The sequence below is a fragment of the Plectropomus leopardus genome, chromosome 24, assembly GCF_008729295.1.
Source record: "Plectropomus leopardus isolate mb chromosome 24, YSFRI_Pleo_2.0, whole genome shotgun sequence".
NCBI classification, from domain to species: Eukaryota; Metazoa; Chordata; class Actinopteri; order Perciformes; family Serranidae; genus Plectropomus; species Plectropomus leopardus.
The window spans coordinates 12228395-12248709 of record NC_056486.1 but is presented as its reverse complement, the minus strand read 5'-3'; the positions used below and the strand labels follow the sequence as shown (position 1 = coordinate 12248709).

At 38.9% G+C, this 20315-nt stretch overlaps 1 protein-coding gene across 1 annotated transcript in view; it reads right to left on the bottom strand.

The window, feature by feature from the left end:
- Window positions 1-4761: 4761 nt before the first annotated feature.
- LOC121962718 (gamma-aminobutyric acid receptor subunit alpha-5-like) overlaps window positions 4762-20315 on the bottom strand; it is a 32761-nt gene continuing 17207 nt past the window's right edge. Inside the window, exons 7-10 of the mRNA XM_042512977.1 lie at window positions 18100-18243; window positions 7135-7287; window positions 6666-6877; window positions 4762-5061 (exon numbers count right to left, since the gene is read on the bottom strand). Of these exons, the coding sequence (XP_042368911.1) occupies window positions 4762-5061; window positions 6666-6877; window positions 7135-7287; window positions 18100-18243 (809 nt within the window). The remainder of the gene's footprint in view (window positions 5062-6665; window positions 6878-7134; window positions 7288-18099; window positions 18244-20315) is intronic.

Below are 20315 nucleotides of genomic sequence, written 5' to 3'. Positions count from 1 at the left end.
CTCTTGTGATCAAACATGATCTGAAGGTCAATTCTGAGGCTGTTCTGAAAATTATTTTCTAATAAATAATAAATGTAGCAACTTCTGATCAACACATATCAGTTTCGCTCTCTGATAAAGCCACACCCTCTGTATTTTCAACACGTTCTCATCCCACCTCATCACACTTTGCAGCTCGTCAATGGACTTCCACTAACAGAGCGGAGACATGTTACGAGTCAGATATCCCTCCGCCTCTGTTGTTTACGCTGCGCGATGCCGCTACCGTGATGTCAACAAATGCACATGGTGGGATGATGCTGCATGAGGTTGTGTTTTAGGCAACAACAGCACTGACAGTTAGATATAGGCGACAAACTCACAGATGGTTTGGCTGAGGGCAAAGAGTCACATGGTAAAGTGTAGAAAAAAACATCACAGATGGGAAACAAACACTGGACTCCCGCATCAAAGTCCGGGTTTGTGGGACCCATCCACCTCCCATACCACCAGCCCTGTAAGCGCCTTTGCACCCCTTTATATTGTTGTTAGTGTGTTTTTTAACCAGCTCAGAATGAGAATGAGATGGTCATTTAAACTCCGCCCCTTCAGAGTCCAGATACAGATAATTTAGTTGGTCGAACAGTTACAGATAATGGTGTTCTCACTCATCCCAAACAGTGGTTTATCAAAAATGACAATAAAATTTAGCCTTTGTCAGGGGAGGGCTACATTTTTTGTTGAGGGGCCAAATTTGAACAGCCATTCATCACTGGTGTACAGCCATGGTAGCGGCTCTGTGATGCTGCACTCAGGCACAGCACAGCAGTGCTTCGTGCTAAATGCTAACATTAGCATGCTAACAATAACCATACTAAATTGCTCATGGAAAGTAAGTATAATGTTTAACATGTTCTTCATAGTGTATTAGCATGCTAACATGAGTTATTTAGCACTGAATAAGCACAAAAAGTACAGCTAAGGCTGATGGGAATGTTTCAGTGGTAGGCAGACTGACACTGCCTTCCACAGGGAAAATAACAGAGGCTAAATACATTTACATGATTAGGGAGCAAAATGCTTCTTACAGTTCAGTCCCATTTCCTTTGGTAACATAACTCAAAAATAAGGCTTAGTCAGCTGAAATGAAGCAGCAGCGGAGCCATTCAGCTCTGACAAAACAAACAAATGACCCCAAACTGTAAGAAGGACTGCGTCATCAGAAACAAAAGGGGAATTAGCACGTTTCTGATCGTGTGAATTAGCAGCAGAGTCAGAGACGGGCAGGGGGTGGAGGGACAGACAGAGGTTGGACGCTGTTAGCGGGGAAAAGGATGCCTGGTCTGTTCATTTGGACTTGCTGCCATGGCGACCACAGATGGACAGATGAATAGATCGCCTTTCAAGTGCATCTCACTGGACTTCCTTTGACACTGCTGCTGCACTTGACCAAGCACTGAAACGTAGCTGATAGACACCCACAGAGCGTTTGACAGAAAGCAACACCTTACAGAACATCAACCCAAACCAGCACAAAAACACTACAGGAAATTATTGCACAAAGTTTCAAAGTAAAAGAAAGAACTTTAAGCTGATATCGTGACGATATTCACTGTAGGTCCGAATTTCACAAAGCAAAGCAGGTCCAGTAGCAGCTGATGTTGTCTTTATTTGATGGTTTTTCACCAAGCCATTGTGTCTTTGCCCCCAACTGCACTGCTTTAAATCCACGAGATTAAACAAACAGTGACTCTGAGGCACCTCTTCTGCCGGAGCTGGGGTCCTTTGTTCCTGAGTATGTCTCACCATAGTCCAGCAAGTCACACACGCTGTGCTATGGTGGGCTCGAGCCGAAATGCCACAACGTGTGCTCATTGCTTCCAGTTTGATCAAGTCAATGTAGAAATAGATCAACAAAAGATCCAAAGATCGAAGGTTTGATCAGATGTGAGCTCCTCTACAAGCAACAAGAACAGAATCTTACACATGTGCGCACAAACATTAAGAAAGATATCAGACAAAAACATATTTGAAAGTCAACATTAGACTTTGGTACTTTTTTTTTCTTCCAAAAGTGTAAAACTCAAAGGTGACATTGTCTTTTTTTTTGTCTCAAAGCAAAGTTGAAAATTACGTTTATTTACATGATTTCTTATGAAACCGGGCCTAATTTCCCCCAAATTTTTATAGCTTAAAGGTTTGATCACACTGTCATTTTAGGAGGCAAAACAATTGCATTAGAATCAGTTCATTCACTACAGAAAAAAATAAAAATTTCTCTGTGACACAGACCCTTACTGTAAATTTGCTGACACTTGTTTACCATTTCTTGGCGAATGTCTGTCTACTTCTGCTGATGTATAAACGAGCAGTTTATCTGATACAGTTACAGCACCAGAATGCAGAAAGAAAAGCATGATAATCAAACTTCATTGATTGTTTTACTCCTTACTTTGTTGTCCTCTATCAGGAGGTCAGCATTTCCCCTCTAAAATGTTTTGTAATCGTTGAATTCTCCCAGAAGACAAACATTTTTGCTGCAGTGAAAGACTCTTAATTTACCCAGAATTTATGGCAAATTAGTCCACTTAAAGGGTATATTCAATATTTTACAAACTGATCCTCTTTCCCATGTTTTTGTGTCTAAGTGAGCAATGGAAACAACTCTTAAAAAAAAAAAAAAAAAATAAAAAAATATATATATATATATATATAGTTCACTGAAATGGAGTTTGGTTGCTTTGGCGATGGGGATTTCGGAGCTGTTTCGGGTAAAACACAAAGAATCTTACTTTTTAACAGAAAGGTCTATCTCTGCAGAAATTCTTTCCATAATGTATATTTACTTTTAGCAGGTACTATGGCTAGCCTTACAAACTATGTATGCATGAAATATGAACACAGTTGGGACACACTACTTCTTCATAACACTGCGCCCTGAACTTCGAACTTGCTCATATATCTGTTACCATGGAAATCAAGGAAAACAAAGTGTAAACAAACACCGCATCAAAGTCCGGGTTTGTGGGACCCACCAGCCCTATAAGCGCCTTTGCACCCTTTATATTATGGCGTTACAAACTGGCACTGTCCGACATGTTTTAGGCGCAAGCAACAAGATCTATCTGGCTGTGTTCTGAAGAAATGGCGCTCGGGTACGCATCAAGCGGACGCCTCTGGTGCTGTCCGACAGCGTGTAATATCACTGCAACAGTCAGAAGAAAAATTTGAACCTGTGCGTGACAAAATCAAGCACTTTTAGTAGACGTAAATTCAGGGTGCACAAATGCACCCAGTGGTTACATTATAGTCTATTTTACAGCTGCAGCAATCTCAATACTGAAGAAATGGTAAAAATATCAGTATTAAAAATAATTGTTCCCATTAGTCACTAAAACACAAAAACATGGAAAATAGGGGTTCATATTGAAAATACCAAAGTTTTCTTTTAAGTTGAACAAACTTAGGGCAGCTTTATGCAACAGATGAATTGAAACATCTTCCTGAAGTGCAAGTGTTGGTTCGATCTGAGTCAAAGTTTTTCTCAGAGCTGGTGGTATTGCAGTGATTTGCCAAAGTATCAGCAAGGACCATGCTTGCCTAAATAGGGGTTTCCACCCTGGTCATCTCACTGAATGACAGTCTCTGAACTCTCACTTTGCTGATTTGTACGTCACACACTTTGCGTTTGGAGCACTGGTCTCTCAACTGTGAATATTAGTTTCCTAGCTGAGTGACCTGCGCTCAAAATTCAGTAAAAGCACATATCCTTAATTTGTCCTGAACTCACAGATGTCCACTCACCCAGTGTAAGTGGGCCAAAAAACAAGTTTTATGGATATTCTTTTTGGCAAGCTGCTCTAAGTGACGACTTTTTAATTTTTTTGTATGAATGAAGAAGCGTCTTTTAAAATCTCAGAATCTCCTGCAATGATTATGTTCCCAATAAATTTTTTTTTCACCCTCAGGTAGCATCCGATCATCTTTTTCCACTGAGAATCCATCTGCCGATGCTTTTGGGAAACCAGGCCTGCAGCAGAAGGCTTTGAATCTTCAAGTAAAGATGTACAAAGAGACACAAAAGCACCCACTGCTATAGAAGAAAAAAACAGCAAAGGTTTTTTAAAAAAAAAAAAACAAAAAAAAAAACCAGACAGAAAACTAAATTATTAATGCACTTGCAGCATTAATCTCAAGAGATGTTTCTTCCACAGTGTGGAGTTAAGTACCTTTTTTTAAATCAATTTTTCAAATGCATGTTAGATTACAGAGCTTTTTTTTTCCATAGCATAAGCTCAGTGCATTTCAAGCCTCCACGATAAGTTTAAATTTAGGAAAAAATCGCTCAAAATGCCTTTGTTAGTTTAGTTTAAAACCTCAAGTTGTAGCGATCGAGCGCGCTCCCATACTTTAAGCAGTAATGGACATATACACGGTCGGTATTCAAGACAAAGAGGAGTCCCTTTGAGGAGAGTGTCATGCAAACTGCAGCAGGATAGATGAGAAAGAAGCAAAGCACCCGCTCTCGAAGTCTTAGAAGCAAGTTTGTTTGTGATCAAGCAGTTTGTTAGGCCATGAGAAACAGGAAAGGGATTCTGTTGCAGCCTTGCATCCATTCAAAGTGCTTGAATTAGATAGTTGAGTATAGTTTTTGTTCTTCAAGCGCAGATATTTGTTTTGTTTTTTTCTTGAGACCTCACAACAACCCCTTTTCCGTTTAGTCCAACCACCTCCAAATTGAATCCCTTATACGAACTCTCTGTCTCAGAAAAAAAAGAAAGATTACGTTGAGGTGACCACTCCTTTCACCACCGGTTCTCTGTTAAGATACGTAGCCCAGTAGACGAGGTTGAAGGTTCCAAAGAGGACAGGAAACACTATCCGCGACATTTTATCGATCTTACTGACACTGTTGTAGGTCTTCTTGGGGTCTACCATCTTGGTCTCCGAGGCCCTCAGCTGCACCGACGTCGTGTTGGAGATGGTGGAGATGGACACGTCCTTGGTGAGGTTGGGGGTGTAGTTGACACCCGCTGAGCAGACGTTGTTGGGCTTTTTGGACAGCACCATGGGGTCTCGTTTCTGCAGCGGGGTAGAACAGTAAAGTAGTTTCAAATCCTGCTGTTCCTGGATAATCAATGTTTTTTATTCTTCCTGGAATGATTTGTGATTTTACAGAAGAGAAACATTTATGGCAAAACATGGGATGCTGTGTGATTTAATTCAATTCGCTTTGATTTTTATTTATCATGATCGCAACATGCAAGTTTATGTTTAGTGCAGCTGCTAACAGACACATGACACTTTCCCCAGAAATCTCTGGAACTATTTAAGCAAGCAACTTGTATAGTAATCATTATTGTGAAGTGACATCAATATCCTGATTACTTGTATATAAATCCTTTTCACCGTTTGTGCAAATCACAAATTTAAAACAGTTAGCTTGAACTCTCATTTGGGATTAACATATTAGACATGGAAAAAGTGGATTAATACCACTCAAGTCCTGTCGCTAGAAGAAAATGTGGGCATTATACATTTCCGCAAACCACAAAACGCCCCATTTGTACATTTCATACATGTTATATAAACATTTCTAGGGTAATCTAGTTTATGAGCTGGCTTTGTCATATAGGGTGCAAAGGGGATTGTGGATGTTGTGCATGTAGGCAAGATGCCTGCCAGGCTGTAGACTGCTGTTCGAGACCAACAAACAACAAAAACAAGATTTAGCAGTATGAAAAGTGTTTTTTTTTTTTACTGAGGCAATGCTGCGTTTCTAGCTGGGATAGTGGCATGAAAAGTTGTTGTTTTGTACCAAGACAATGCTGCCTTTCCAGCAGAGATAGTGGCACCTAAGGTGATTGTTCTTAACCAAGACTTGGCTGCTTTTCTAATGGGCATTGTCGCCAAAAAAACTGGTATTTTAAGCCCAAACATGATCTTTTCCTAACCATTATCAAGTGTTTTTTTGTGCCTAAACCTAACCACACCTTAACCATAGCATTGTTGAACCATAAAGTTTCAGTGTATCCACGACATAATAACGTACAATGCCAACATTTGTTCTGGTGATTGAGCTGACCACTCTAGCTGTGCACTGAGTGTGGAACCAGTTAGCTTAGCTTAGCATAAATACTGGAAATAGGGGGAAACAGCTAGCCTAGCTCTATCCAAAGCTAAAACAAAAATCCTACCTTTAGTGACCTTAAGAAGGGTGTGCATACCTTTTTGTGTCAACCACAGAAGCCAGCTAGCTGTTTCCCTCTGCCTTCTGTCTTTACGCTAAGCTAGGCTAACCATTTCTTGGCTCTTGCTACATATTCAGTATACAGGCATAAAAGGTGTATTGATCTTGTCATCTAATATCTCAAGAGAGCAAATTAGTATATTTCTAAAAGTGTCAAAAAATTCCTTAAAGGTATTTAAAGGACCATACGAGTAAATGATGAGCTATTTTAAGCAAGTTTAACTGTTTGGAAGGCACATAATTAAGACTGAAAAGGGACTGTATGGTTTAGAAAATTGTCGACAGTGATGTAAAGTATTAGTGGTTTATAGTTTATGGGCTACAACATGTGAAAGTCACATTCACATGGTCCTTTAAAGAATGGAGTAGAATAGCATATACATGTTTACATGTGTGGTATTTTAAGGGCTATGAAATGCAGTGCCTCCAGCTGTACCTTAGGGTGCTGTGCTTCCAGAGCCTTCTTGCCATCCCAGGCCCAGCTCCTCTTGGTGAAGTAGTTCACCGTGGCGAACTCGATGAGGGCGGAAAAGACGAACGCGTAGCAGACAGCAATGAACCAATCCATGGCTGTAGCGTAGGCCACTTTAGGGAGCGAGTTCCTGGCGCTAATGCTGAGCGTGGTCATGGTCAGCACAGTGGTCACCCCTGGGTGCAAACACAGGCCGTGACAAGTTTAAATTGAGGTTGCTTTTTTTTTAAAGCCTGTCTGGAGACAAGTACCATCCTCCCCTCACTCAACAAAGGTGGGCGCTTTAATAACTCTTAACTGCCAGCGACTGCAGTGCTGCTGCTCAGCGGCCAACTGTTATTATTCTCCCCTGTGTGACTGTGGATGACAGGAATATTACCCAGACAAATCAAAACATTAAAAAGTAAGTGAGTAAATAAGCGGCGTCACTCACCAAAGACAGTCCTCGCAGGAACTGATTCTCTGTTTAGCCAAAATGACACCTGGGACAGGATTACAGTCATGAAACAGGGCATATACGTCTGGATGACAAAATATCCAATCTTCCTCTTCAGGTAGAAGTGGGCCATCATCACAGTGTACTGTCCTGAGGGGACAGACAAATAAAAAGGGTAGAAAGTTAGATAGGGACAATAAACAAGTGCTTAGACGTGTCTTAATGGTAGAGATATCTGCTTTAAAGGAACGGGTCAACCAAAAATCAGAAGTACATATTTCTCCTCTTACCTGTAGTGCTTTATCAGTCTGGATAGTTTTGATATGAGATTTTTAAAGTGTTAGAGAAATTGACAGTAAAGATGTCCTCTCCAATATAATGGAGCTAGATGGCACTCAGCTTGTGGTACTCGAAGCCCCAAAGAAATACTTTTTAAAAACTCAACACCAAAACAATCTAGATTGACAAACAGCACATAAGAAAGGGTTTGTACAAACAGGGGTGAGTCAAATTCCAGGACTCTTGCAAATTTGTAAATGGAGCAAACATACTTATCATAAATTAACTTTTGCTTATATACTGCTGAAGTACAGCTCAAAATTTGTGCTAACGGCGGAAAGTTCTCTGGTTTGAGTGTTTTACAGGCAAGAGAAACATCCTGGTGCAGACTATTTACTGGTGTTTACCAAAGATTGACACTCATATGACATTAGTAAATACTGCAGCCACAGCCATTCTTTGCTTCCTAGTTTTAAAGTTTTATCTAATACACTCCATTTAATAATTTAGCCCTCAAGCACCTTGTACAAAATCTTGTTAAGAGGAAAAATATGCATTTTTGATTTTTGGGTGAACTGTCCTTTTAAAATGAACCACAGCAGGGTAAATATTGTTTGAACAACGTGGAATTATTAATGTGATTTGCTGGGTTACCACACAGGACAACATCGTCATTACTGGCTGACAACCACAAAGTTGACAGATTGAAAGGTGCTTCTCTTTTCTTCTCCTCCAAAAATGTGTCTCTCCTTCTTCCTGCTATTTCATGATTAAATAATTACAGGTGGTGAAAACTGCAGAATGGAGGTGGAACGGTTAAAAATAAAGCTGAAATGAAAAGAACAATTTTAGTTGAAGGTGACAGCAAAATGAATCTGACTTCATCTCCATTATTGAGTGAAATATGAGAGGGTTAATTATTATGTGGACATGACAATCAGTGGCTGAAGAAGTATTCAGATCTGTTACTTAAGTGAAGGTACAAATACCAAACGCAGAAAAAACCCACACCCCAAAATCAGAGAAAACCACCCTCAAAATCATATAACAAAACACAACCAAAGACCTCAAAATTATGAAAAAACAGACCCAAACCCTCTAAATTATCAAAAAAATAGAAATAATTCAAAATTATTAAAAAAAAAATGTATATACATACATATATATATATATATATATATATATATATATATATATATATATATATATACATATATAAACAAAACAGAAAAAGACTTAAATGTTAATCAGAATACTTGGAAATTAATTTTCTGTGAATCAGCTCTTTAATTAAACAACTAATTTTTGCTGCTGTACTTGTATAAACTGTTTGAACATTTAATTTATAACAAAACATCATATTTTATAAACTCACATGATTTCATGCAAAAATCTTTATCTGTTAAGTAACCACACAGTTCTGTTAAATGTAGTGGAGTAAAAAGTACAACATTTCTGTCTGAAATTTAGTGGAGTTAAATCAGGAAGCAGCATGAAAACAGCAGTCTGAAGTACAGGTACCTCAAATTCATACTTAAGTACAATACTTAAATAAATAAACTTAGTTACACTCCACCACTGCTGACAATAGATTATTATGCAGTTAGCATCTGGGATTCAACATTTGGAGGGAAAGCCAGGGGAAGTGTAGTGAGACAGAGAGAGAGAGGGGGGACACGATATTCAGTTAAACAAGGGAAAATTGCATTTGAGGCTTTAGAAAAAATCCTCTCGCCAGCAGCAGTTTGTGACTGCAGGCGCTGGTAAACTATGAAAAACCCAGTGACAATATTCCACACACTAGGGCACATGTACACACTCTCTCTCTCTCTCACTCTCTCACACACACACACACACACACACACACACACACACACACACACACAGACACACACACATACGCAGAGTAATACATGAGGCTTTCTCCAGGCAAAATCGGATTTTTGAACCTCCCTAATCCCTGGTTACAATCTGCATCCTGCCATCAGTGAGAGAAAGAGAGGGAATGGGGAGGGAGGGGGGGCTCCCTGTCCTGGGATCTTCACACAGCTCTAAGCTCCGCCCACACCATCCTGCCAATCCAGGCACCGACACGCACACACACTCAGAAACACACATGAAGCATGATCTCCAACTGCTGACTGCCACCACACACACCTCAGTCAAAGCCACGGAGAGGGACACTCGCTGCTGCTAATCACTGGTGGGATGGAGGGGGGCTGACCGTGTGGACACCGACAGCTGTTTGAGAAGTCTGGACAAAAAAGCAATTCAGAAAATGCAACTGACAACGGCCTGAAAGTGAGGCAAACATCAGCTACAAACTCGTCCACCTCACCGCCATGCCTCGACCAGGAGATCCCCATTAGCTCTTCCCACGACCCCCATCACCTGGGCCAACTGACGCCCTCATGACTCCAGGCCGCCTGGCTCACAGCTACCCCATCAACCGCCGACCTGGGACAGCCCGGGGTCGCCCTTGATGCATGGATCCCGACAGGACCGGCGGCGGAGGAATGAGGAGGAACATGTTCCTCTGGTGGATCTTACTGCTTTTCTCCCAAGGATTTGTATTTCGCTACGTCCGAGGGGAACTTCCTTTTATATCGGGGAACAATGCTGCCATGCTGGTCAACTGGTGAGTGGGAAAATACACGATGCACATTTAGAGAGGTCCAAACTAGTGAGCAACCTCTGGAAATTAGTTTTTTTAAGCCCTGCAAGCCCTACAAACTGTGCAAAGAACCAGTGGTGGAAGAAGTATTCAGATCCTTCACTTAAGTACTAATAGCACCCTGTGAAAATACTGTGCTGCAAGTAAAAGTCCTGCATTGAAATGAAAGTATAATCAGGCAAATGGAATTAAAGTATTTAAATGTAAAAGTACCCAATGCAGAAAAATCTATGAAAAAGACATGCCAAAAAGTAAAAATATTGTTGTTTTTTTTTTTTTTTAAAACACTAAAAAAAAACCTCAAAATTATTTTAAACAAAGAAAACAATACATAAAGTCAAAATTATAAAAAAGCAAAAAAGAGGAAAAAAAAAAGCAAAAAAGAGGAAAAAACAGCCAAAAAAATTAATAAAAAAAACCCACACACATTCTAAAACTCAAAATTCTAAAAAGACTTAAATGTAATAGTTGGCAATCAATTTTCTTTAAATTGACCGATTGATTAAACAACCAACTGTTAACCAACTGTGATTTAATTTATAACAAAACATCACATTTTATAAACTCTATTTTTTGATGCAAAAACCTTAATCTGGAAAGTAACTAAAGTTGCCAGATAAATGTAGTAAAGTAAAGGGTACAATAGTTCCCTCTGACATGAAGTGGAGTAAAAGTATAAAGTATCATGACAGGATCAGACTCAAGTAAAGAACCTCAGATTCATACTTAAGTACAGTCTTGAGTAAATGCTCTTAGTTATATTCTGTAAAGATCTAATGCTACAGGACGTCTCATCTCCTTTTAGAGTCTGGAGATATTACTGTCTGAGACAGCCTCAGTCATAACCCGAAGATGTCTTTAAAGAGAAACTTGTGGGCTAATCTCCTCCTCCGTGTCCTCAAACGGGACTGCTGTCTCAGATTAGATGTGCTAATTAAAGCTCACAACCTAATATCCATGCTGTATCCTGAGCTGTGAATCTCCATACGTGTCTTTTCAAGATCTGTTTTTATAATATAGCAATAAAAAAACTTTCTGTTGAGGCCCTGCAGCTAGAGAGGAGACGAGCCGCTGCAGGTCAGCACGAGAAAGGCCAGATTATCATTAATTGAATTCTGTTTTGAATTTCAGCTTTACAAGTGCTTCATTACGTTGTCTAGACCCAATAAAGCTGACTGTCAGACCTGTTTTAATCAAGCGAGGAAACAATAGTTAACTCCAGGTGACATTTATCAGAGCAAGAGAAATCTACTGGCCTTTACAGCAAGCAATGAACCCATTTCAGGGACATTTATTACCCTTAATACACAATTTTAATCATGTTTAATGACTTCTAGGGACTATATCTTCAAAGATATTCCCCAAGGTGTTGCTAAGGTTGCAAAAGTTGCTTCACAAGTTTCCCACATGTATGATTACACCTTATCAGCTGAATCCTTTACTGCATGTTAGCATGTTTAGCATCAAGCTGTAAAGAGTCATATTAGGTCTGTGAAAGTTATTACTGAGAGAGTCAAACACATACAGAGAGTAAATTAACCTACTGGACTCAATGTGACCCCCCCGGAGCCAAAACTCATCAGCAATCTCCACCGCCGATTTGGACGTCGTCCAGACAGAAGCTCTGAGCTGCATGATTTATGATTTACTGCTGTTGGGGCTTCAGCTAAATTCACAGATAACGTTTCGCATTTTCTCGTTATAATCAGAGCACCAGATGGCAGTTTGATGATTTAGGGGCGGACAGATAACGTTAAGTAAACTGTCAGACATATAAATACATATACAATGACCTCTGCTATTGATTAAACGCTCAGGTAAAGGATGCATCTTTTTTCAAAATGATAAGATGGCATTTCAAAGATGATAAAATGCTGTTTATGCCTGATTGTTGCCTGATCACTCATTTAAGAAGGAAGGAGTAACTGGTGTCATTTAGCAATCTGACAGGAGGCCAAGACGGCTCGAAGGAGGCTGAAAATGTGAAATCTGAAAATTTGACAGCTTAATTTGACAATAAGCTGATGATGAAACATGGCTAGCTAGCCTGCATGACTTAAAAAAATAACATAAAATATAAAGATACAAAAAGAGGTGTGTGAGGCATGGATATAGAAACGTGGATGCCTCATTGGTCACTGGATCTTATGTCAGTGTTTTTAAAGCACTGATGTTCATATATTTCATGAGTCCTTTTTATATACATCAGTTTATGATCTACGTTTGGTAAAATTGTATTTTTTTGGCTCCAGTCAATTTAAATATCTAAAGTTTGACTATTATTGTTGCTGGACGCTTTTGAGGGAGTGTATGTTGGGCTTGCATAAACTGAATCAATTATGTGGTAGAAAATATTGCATTGTCTTGAGGAACTGTAAACACATTTGCCAAGTATGGATTTGGTATTTCTTGGTTATTCCTTTATGTTATAATCTATTGAAGAGATAGAAAACTTTCAATTACAGCAAGCATGCTAGCTAGCTAACTCTGTGTGCTTATGAACAGAATATAGTCATGTTTACATTTTATGAAGGCACCACAAGAAAACTCAGTCTTTGTTTATGTTACATAATTGGTGGTTAGATGGTTTCTGTAACATATTTGAGTGCACTGGTTAGCTGTAAAACGTTTGTTACCTGGCCACCATGTTGGAAAAAGCACTCACAAGCCAGCTAAACAGTATCCTAAAATATGTTTCTGAAAATATTTTAAGGTGAGAAATGTCAGCTTTTGTTTCAGCAAATACGACACAAAGTTATTTTCATAAAAGTTATCAATGGTAGCGTTTAGAATAATAAATTAAAAAACAAATAAACAAGACAAACATGACTTGAATAAAGTGCTTAAAATGTATAAAAATTCTGCAACACAGCACAAGAAAAGTGACGTTGCACTGACGTTTCAAAGGGTTAAGACTATGCACAATGTGTTTTGGTGCAGTTTTAATTTGAAGTATATTCTGGATAAATGTCCTACCAGACAACTTGATTTAAAAATGAAATTTTCCAATTCTATACTCTAATCTAAACTTTTCTACAGTGGTATACTGTAACAAAGTAACAATACTTTGTTACAGTGCTTCAGTATTTTTTGGGAGCATCTGTACTTTACTTGAGTTTTTATATTTCTGTCAACTTTCACTTTTACGTCACTGCATTTCCTAAATAAAATACTTTTACTTCACTACATTTCCCCGAAACATCGTAGATATTTACTGCAAAAATGGATGGAGCAGAGGAGGGGAAGAAGGATTGAGGGATGGACGCTCAATTGAAGGAATGAGAGAGAAGGAAAAACTTTGCTCTTTAAATCTGTAAAGTAGCGAAGAAGACCTCGTTTCCCCTAAAGCATCATGTACACTCTATTTTTAAGGTGGTTTACAAAGAAAATGAACTTCATCATCTTCATGCTTGCTTCTTTTTTTAAACCAGCATTTCCTTGTACTTTTACTTTCATTTCTGGAGTACATTTCATATATTAAAATTACTTTTGATAGTAAAGTACAGTAAATATCAGATACTTTAAGAGTTTTACACAAGTGATACTCTGTTAAAAGACTTGAACTTCTACTAAAGTCATTTTCCGTAATCTGCGCTTTTACTTAAATATGGCTTTGACGTACTTAAATGTGAAGGTATCTTGAGGATTTTACTGGTCAAATAACTTGCAAACTGGTTAACATGCCAACCAGTAATTCAGCCCTCTAGCCAGGCAGCAGTGCACTCCCTCAACCGACGAACCCTTTAACCCTACTCCTAAAAACAAAGAGAAGGATTCAGTTGTAGCACGCAAATAAAATAAAAATAAATAAATAAAAAACAGGGGAAATCCACACTTTTAATAATGATTCTACTAGAAACTGGAGGGAAGTGTATTACAGTTCCGTTTTACATAAGAGTATTAAGCAGATGCCTTTCAACGCTCCCACCCCCACCCCACACCCCCCCCCCCCCCCCCCCCCCCCCCCCCCCGCGTCAGAGCGAGGCTGTCCAATCCTAACATACAAACAGACACACGCAAATCTCTTTTTCTTGCTTTGTGAGGACCTACTGTACATTTTAGGTAAAAATATTCCCTTTTGGTTAAATTTCAAAACAGAAGCTTCCAATCACACCAAATAAAATCAACAGTATTTAAAATTATACCTTAAAACTGGCCCTAAATTTAGCCTTAAACTATGATATATGTTACAGTAACCAGGAAGAGTCAAAATATCCTGACTTTGTAGTTTTTTTACTAGTATTGTGAGGACATTTGGTCCTCATGAGAATAAATGTCCAAGAGCACAAACACACAGACTCACACACTCAGCGACAGCCGACCAACCAATCCCTCGCTGATCTGTGATGTCATCTTCTTATGCAAAAGCTGATGGGTGGTTGGATGGGGGGGGATTAACCCGAGGTCTCAGGTCTCTCTCTAGCTCTGTGTGTGTGTTTGTGTGTGTGTGTGTGTGTGTGTGTGCGCGCCTGGGCTCATGCGGGGATAAGTGTTGTTTGACAGGGCTGTCCGGGCCTGTAGACAGCTGGTTGTGTGAGGGATAGGCTACTCTCCTCCACTCGCCTCCACTCATTGACTCTGATCTCCTGATAATGTTTCCCACATTTACTCTCGGCCTTGCACGCCCATCTCTTCCCGCACAGTTTATCTTTTCTAATCTAGAATTAGTTACATCATGTTATTTGGTATTACACTTATCATGCATCACACAGTATGAATTTACCCGTGAAAAAGGTGCACAAGAAAGTGGAAGAATAAGGAGATTGTGTTATTGGTATAGTAATTGTTAATATTACGATGGACGTGGAGGAAAATTCTTTTACATTTTATGTTATATAAGGTTTTTAATTTTATGCCTTTCAATAGATAAAAGGGTAATGTATTATTCTATAGCTGTCACGATGTCACAAAACCCCGTAAATGGCCATTTTTACATTTTACATTTCCTTACACAGCTGAGCACTCAAAGAGACGTAAATAGTGTTTTTGGCTCTATAGATTAACATGGAGTATTTAAAGCAGCAAGGCGCTGTATATAAAGGTGACGTAACACATTTTCATGGACACTATTTCTAAACTTCCATGACTTTTCAAGGACACATAATAAAAAAAAATGTCTTGCCCGACTTTCAGAGTGTTTTTTAAACTCTGTTGGAACATTCTGTGAGCTGGCATATATGGAGGCATATTACATATTACATACACATATTAGAGCTACTTCACTTCAAAAGCTACAGAAAAATAAGTTGCCCTCATGTAAAATTGTGTGGGAGGTTATCTATTAAGATTATTATTACAATTTCATTATACACAAGTTAAGTCCACAATTTTCAAGGTTTTTGACAAATTGCATGACTTTTCCAAGCCTGGAAAATGTAATTGAGAAATTCCATGACTTTTTCAATTTTATATTATAGAAGATACATAATTTATGTCTCTTAGAGGTTGTCAGTTAGGAAAGTGGTCCCTGACAGGAAAAGTTTGGAAACCACAGGTGAAGCCGAGTGGCTTGACATATGAATCTAACGTTCGCTTGCTTTTATGGTTGTGATCAGATGAAGAGTAAAAGATTGATTTGAAATGTTGAGCACATATCTGTACGGATATTTTGATGAAATTACTGTTTAGTAATGATGAGAACTGGGAAGAAGGAAATTCTAACATTGTGCTGACAATGGCATATGAAATAACTTGCTAAATAGTATCAGAGAGATTAACAAAATCAGATATTTATCCAGATATTTAGAAAAATAAAACAAACCAAAGACTGGCAAGTGAATGTAATATATGATTTCCCCCCTCTATTATGTTACAGCTACAGCACTACTGGTAGCTACATGCTACAGTGACTATACACATAATTGATAACCTTTGAATGGACAGCACTGCATGCGTTTCCTAGCAACAGCTATTACTAGCCTGCTCCCTTCATCAAATGAAATTATATGGACTGGATGTCCTGACATTCACATCATTCCTCAACAATACTGTACTCCATTATGCTTGCATTCACAGTGTGTATTATTCAGCCTTTGACATAAACTGAATCTGGTACAGCCTCTGTCCTTTTCCATTGTACTGTGTACGCTGCAGCTCATGTTCCACAGCTGTCTGAGGAACATGTTTATTTGTCTTGCATCACTTGTTGCACATCATCAAATGTTCATCCTCTGAAATTAAGGTGCACTACTATACTGCTAATTTCATTACTTATTTTACTTAAACTCCAACACTTACACTCTTTTCTCGCCAAAATTAGCATGTGCTGAATATGCAGATTTTTATTAATGCAAGAAAAAACACTAGACAAAGTTAAAAGAAAAACAACAACCCTCCTTTCCCATTGCCGGTATACCAGAGGGGTGTACAGGGCTTTGCAGTAGATGAGTATGCCTCACTTTTTTTAATGGTGTTATAGAAAAGAAGGTATACATATTTTATTTTCAATTTTCAGCATATTTTCATGTTCTTGTTTTTAACTTTTTTGGCGCTTATTTCCAGGTAATTTTCTTGTAACTTTTTACTAATTTTTTGCTTATTTTTGGGCCATGTCTTGTGTAGTTGCTCATTGCCTTATCCACATGTTTTTGCAAAGAAAATCAAACCAATTTGCTGAGGTTTTAAAGGGTTAATATGAAAATGCCCTGTGGGTTTGTGCTGCTCTGGGCAGTTAAATATTGCAACAAGAACATGGTCCTACATATGTTTCACAATAAAATGCCTTGTGTCAAAAACTGATGGGATTCCGTTGACAGAAACACTGTCAGAGGGCTTTTATTTTGAAACCGAAAATGGGAACGGTTGGGTAAAACAGATATATTTGTATTTCCTAATGTCTGACAGAGTAATTGAAACTGCAGTAAAAGGTGGTATGATGTCAATAAAATGATCACGACACCATTTTATCTTCATAATTCTGCTGAAAACTGGGTGCTGCACGTAGAAAAATTAATCGGACTCTGTTTCTGTAGATGTGCTGCAGCTGAGAAGCAGCTGAGCCGTGCCGAAGCAGCGCTGCTCACGCTGGCAGTGTGGCTGCTCTAATCGTTAATATGGGCACTGACAAAAAAAAAACCCCAACAGTATTTATGATGCTCCCGCGTTGCTGATGCAGGCAGTTTGTCCCAGGCATAATTGGGAAAGATGTTTAATTGCTGCTGCTTGTGATGGAGTGTCATGGCATTGCGCTGGAAAAGGGGCGAAAACTAGTGTGTCCACTGCAAGTCCAATGGAAAAGCGATGGGCTTTTGAAGCCAATCTGACAGTGACCAAACTGTGGAATTATAACAGGGTCTGTCATGTGATATCATTGGGATTTATAAGGAGAAAAAGGGCATCTGAAAATCAGTGGATACATTTTTTGAGCATCACAAACACAAAATGGTTTGTTTCACTATCGGGATTTGATCCATTTGGTCCTTTATCATATCAAAAGTCTACATAAGCTGCATGATTAAATTCATTGCTATCCACAATCAAGTTTGCAGAGAGATAAACTGCAAGTTAGCTGCTTGGCTGGCGAAATCCCTAGTAGGCTCAACGATGCAGAAAATCTGGGAAATTCTATACCCTAGAACATTTTTGGCTTCACACGCCACAGAGCAACTTTCATAGGAATGAACAGAGCCCAACCTCCAATGCTGTATCAAGCTGTCTTTATACATCCCCAGCACATGGGGAAAGTTTGCACCTGTTGAACCTGGTTGTTAGTAGGTTTTTTGCCTCGTGGGAAAGGGTTTATACTACCACTACCACTATTCCAGTAGCAAAATGATGATTATTTTATTTTATTTTATTGATATATATATTTCTATATATTCTAATCTTTAATTTTTAGCACTCTTGCATGTAAAGCACTTTGAGGTGCATTTTATGTGTGAAAGGTGCTATACAATTAAAGATTATAATTATTATTATTATTCTAGTAGCATTTTTTGTTTGTTTTCTCTGTTAGTGTTAAATTAGATTGTCTTTTCTGTACAAGTAGACATACACTCACAAACACCCACCTCTGCTTGTGTGTATGTTCTCTGTGCCGGCAGTTTGCCCAATCAGATGGTACTGGTTGAGTCTGGAACCGTCCTCTGCGACAACCACGGACTTAGCAGCTCCCTGAGTCCAAGTGTAGACCACCTCTGATACCGGATAGGCATCTGAGAGAGACAGAGACAGAGATGACTCAAATTGGCTTGTAAATTTAGAATTTAACATGTTCTTTTGTCATATACAAATATCCAAAATGCAAGTTAAACTACTTAGCAACAGTTAGTCTGAACCCTGTCATCCCTCATTTATGTGTAGCTGCCCATGTGCTCATGTGTCTATTTGACTGCTGGCGCCGAGTCTTTCTAGCACTTTTTGATTAGACCACAGGCTTCAAGCCAGAAACAGAATTTTGCTTGCACGCCTGTTTATGTGTGAGTGTGTGTGTGTGTGTGTGTGTATGTGGGTGGGTATTTGAGTGTATTTTTGTTTAAACCACACTTCTGGGTCAGAGGTGAGCTCCCCTGTCGGCAGGAACCAGACCGAGTCAGATTAACCGTAATGTGTTGCATCACACTTGTGATGAAAAACAGAGCTCAGACACTGCAGCCGCTCCTGCTATTTCATTTATTCATGCTGAATCTCGTACAAACGCTGGACATCGATCCATCACCTGCCCCCTGCTGAGGGCTGGAAAATAAACGATGAAAACTGTAACTGGCATGGAGAGAGACATTTATTCAACTGAATGTTTTAGATCTCAAATGTTTGTTTTTATCTGACCTGAGATTCATGCGCACTATTTATTTGAGAATAATTTATGCAGTTTATTTACTGTTTACTGTGATTGCTGTCCTTTCCCTAAATCCGCCTTTTATCAAGACTTTGACGTATTCTCGACACAAAAAAAGGGATGAAAAAAGGGAGGAAGCAAGCCGTGAAAAGCTATTTGTGATAATGTAAACTTACATAATATTTGAAAAATACTGATGATCTTAAAAACATATTCTGAAAATAGACAGAGTGAGGAGGAAATTGGGGGGAAAACAGAAGATGTTGAAAAAGAGGACAGGGAATTCTGTGAAGCCAAATGTATTTTTAGCAGCTGGCAATTTCTAAAAGTGTGACATTTATGACCCTTGAATATCTATAAACAGAGCATAAGACAGGTTCATTAAAACAGTCACATGTTAGCAACTTGTTCTGCTGATTGTGACAAACACTAATTAAACCCTTTGCTTGGCCTTGTGTAACAAAGTTGTTTATTTCTGTCCAGTGGATAACATCTTAACCTGAGTGCTTCCATTGTGGGTGCTCACTTGGCAGCTGGCGACTGCTGTACTCTATATGTAGAGCACTGTCAGGTCAAAGGCCAGCACCTTTAATTGTAGGGTAGTTAGATTGCAATAAGGGATTATTGGTGAATTTCATTACGCAGAGGAAGAGCTAAAGACTTTGGCAGGCAGGGCGGTGCACCTGTGCCAACTTTTCAACAGTTCACGCTTAATGCTTTGCTGCTCCCGTCTTATGTGTGAGGCAAGGGGAGCTACAACTCAGCCAAACTCATCACTTATTATACAGTCGCTCTACACACTCTGAGTGCTGTGGCCTGAAACATTCATGAAAATAAATGCAGAGGATTTCGCAAACCCCAATGTGTCACTCCTAAACAACATTAGAGTCAAATTAGTATTCAGTGTGTCACACATGTCAATAATCAGCACAGAATTAGCACGGGGTTGATTTCCAATCAGATTTTAACAGCATGTTACTATAGCTGGACAATTAACATCTAGAAAGTAAAGTTCAAAATTACTGAACACTTGTGCAGAGAATGAATGCTCGTATCAACAAATTTGGCAACCTGCTTAACAGAAAAAATCAGCATTGTATGTTTCTGCAAACCATGAATATGTTACATTATAATGTAACACTTTGGTTAACTCGAAGGCTTTGGGAAAAAACCCACAAGGCAAGGAAAAGATCATGTTTTGGTCAAAATAGCCCTCCATCTCCAGACAACAAAAGTAAGCGCAGGCTCTATGTCACTTTGGTATGATTTGTATGAACTGTGCAAAATTAACGAATAAAACTACTTGCTACTGCTGAGGCTGGAAACATGATAGTTAAATATAAGTAGTTAAATAGTTAAAGGAAACCAAAGTTGAAACTGGGAAAAGATGGAACTGTTTTGGGCCTATATAACAACATCATGCTGTCTGAACTGAATTTAACAATGTTT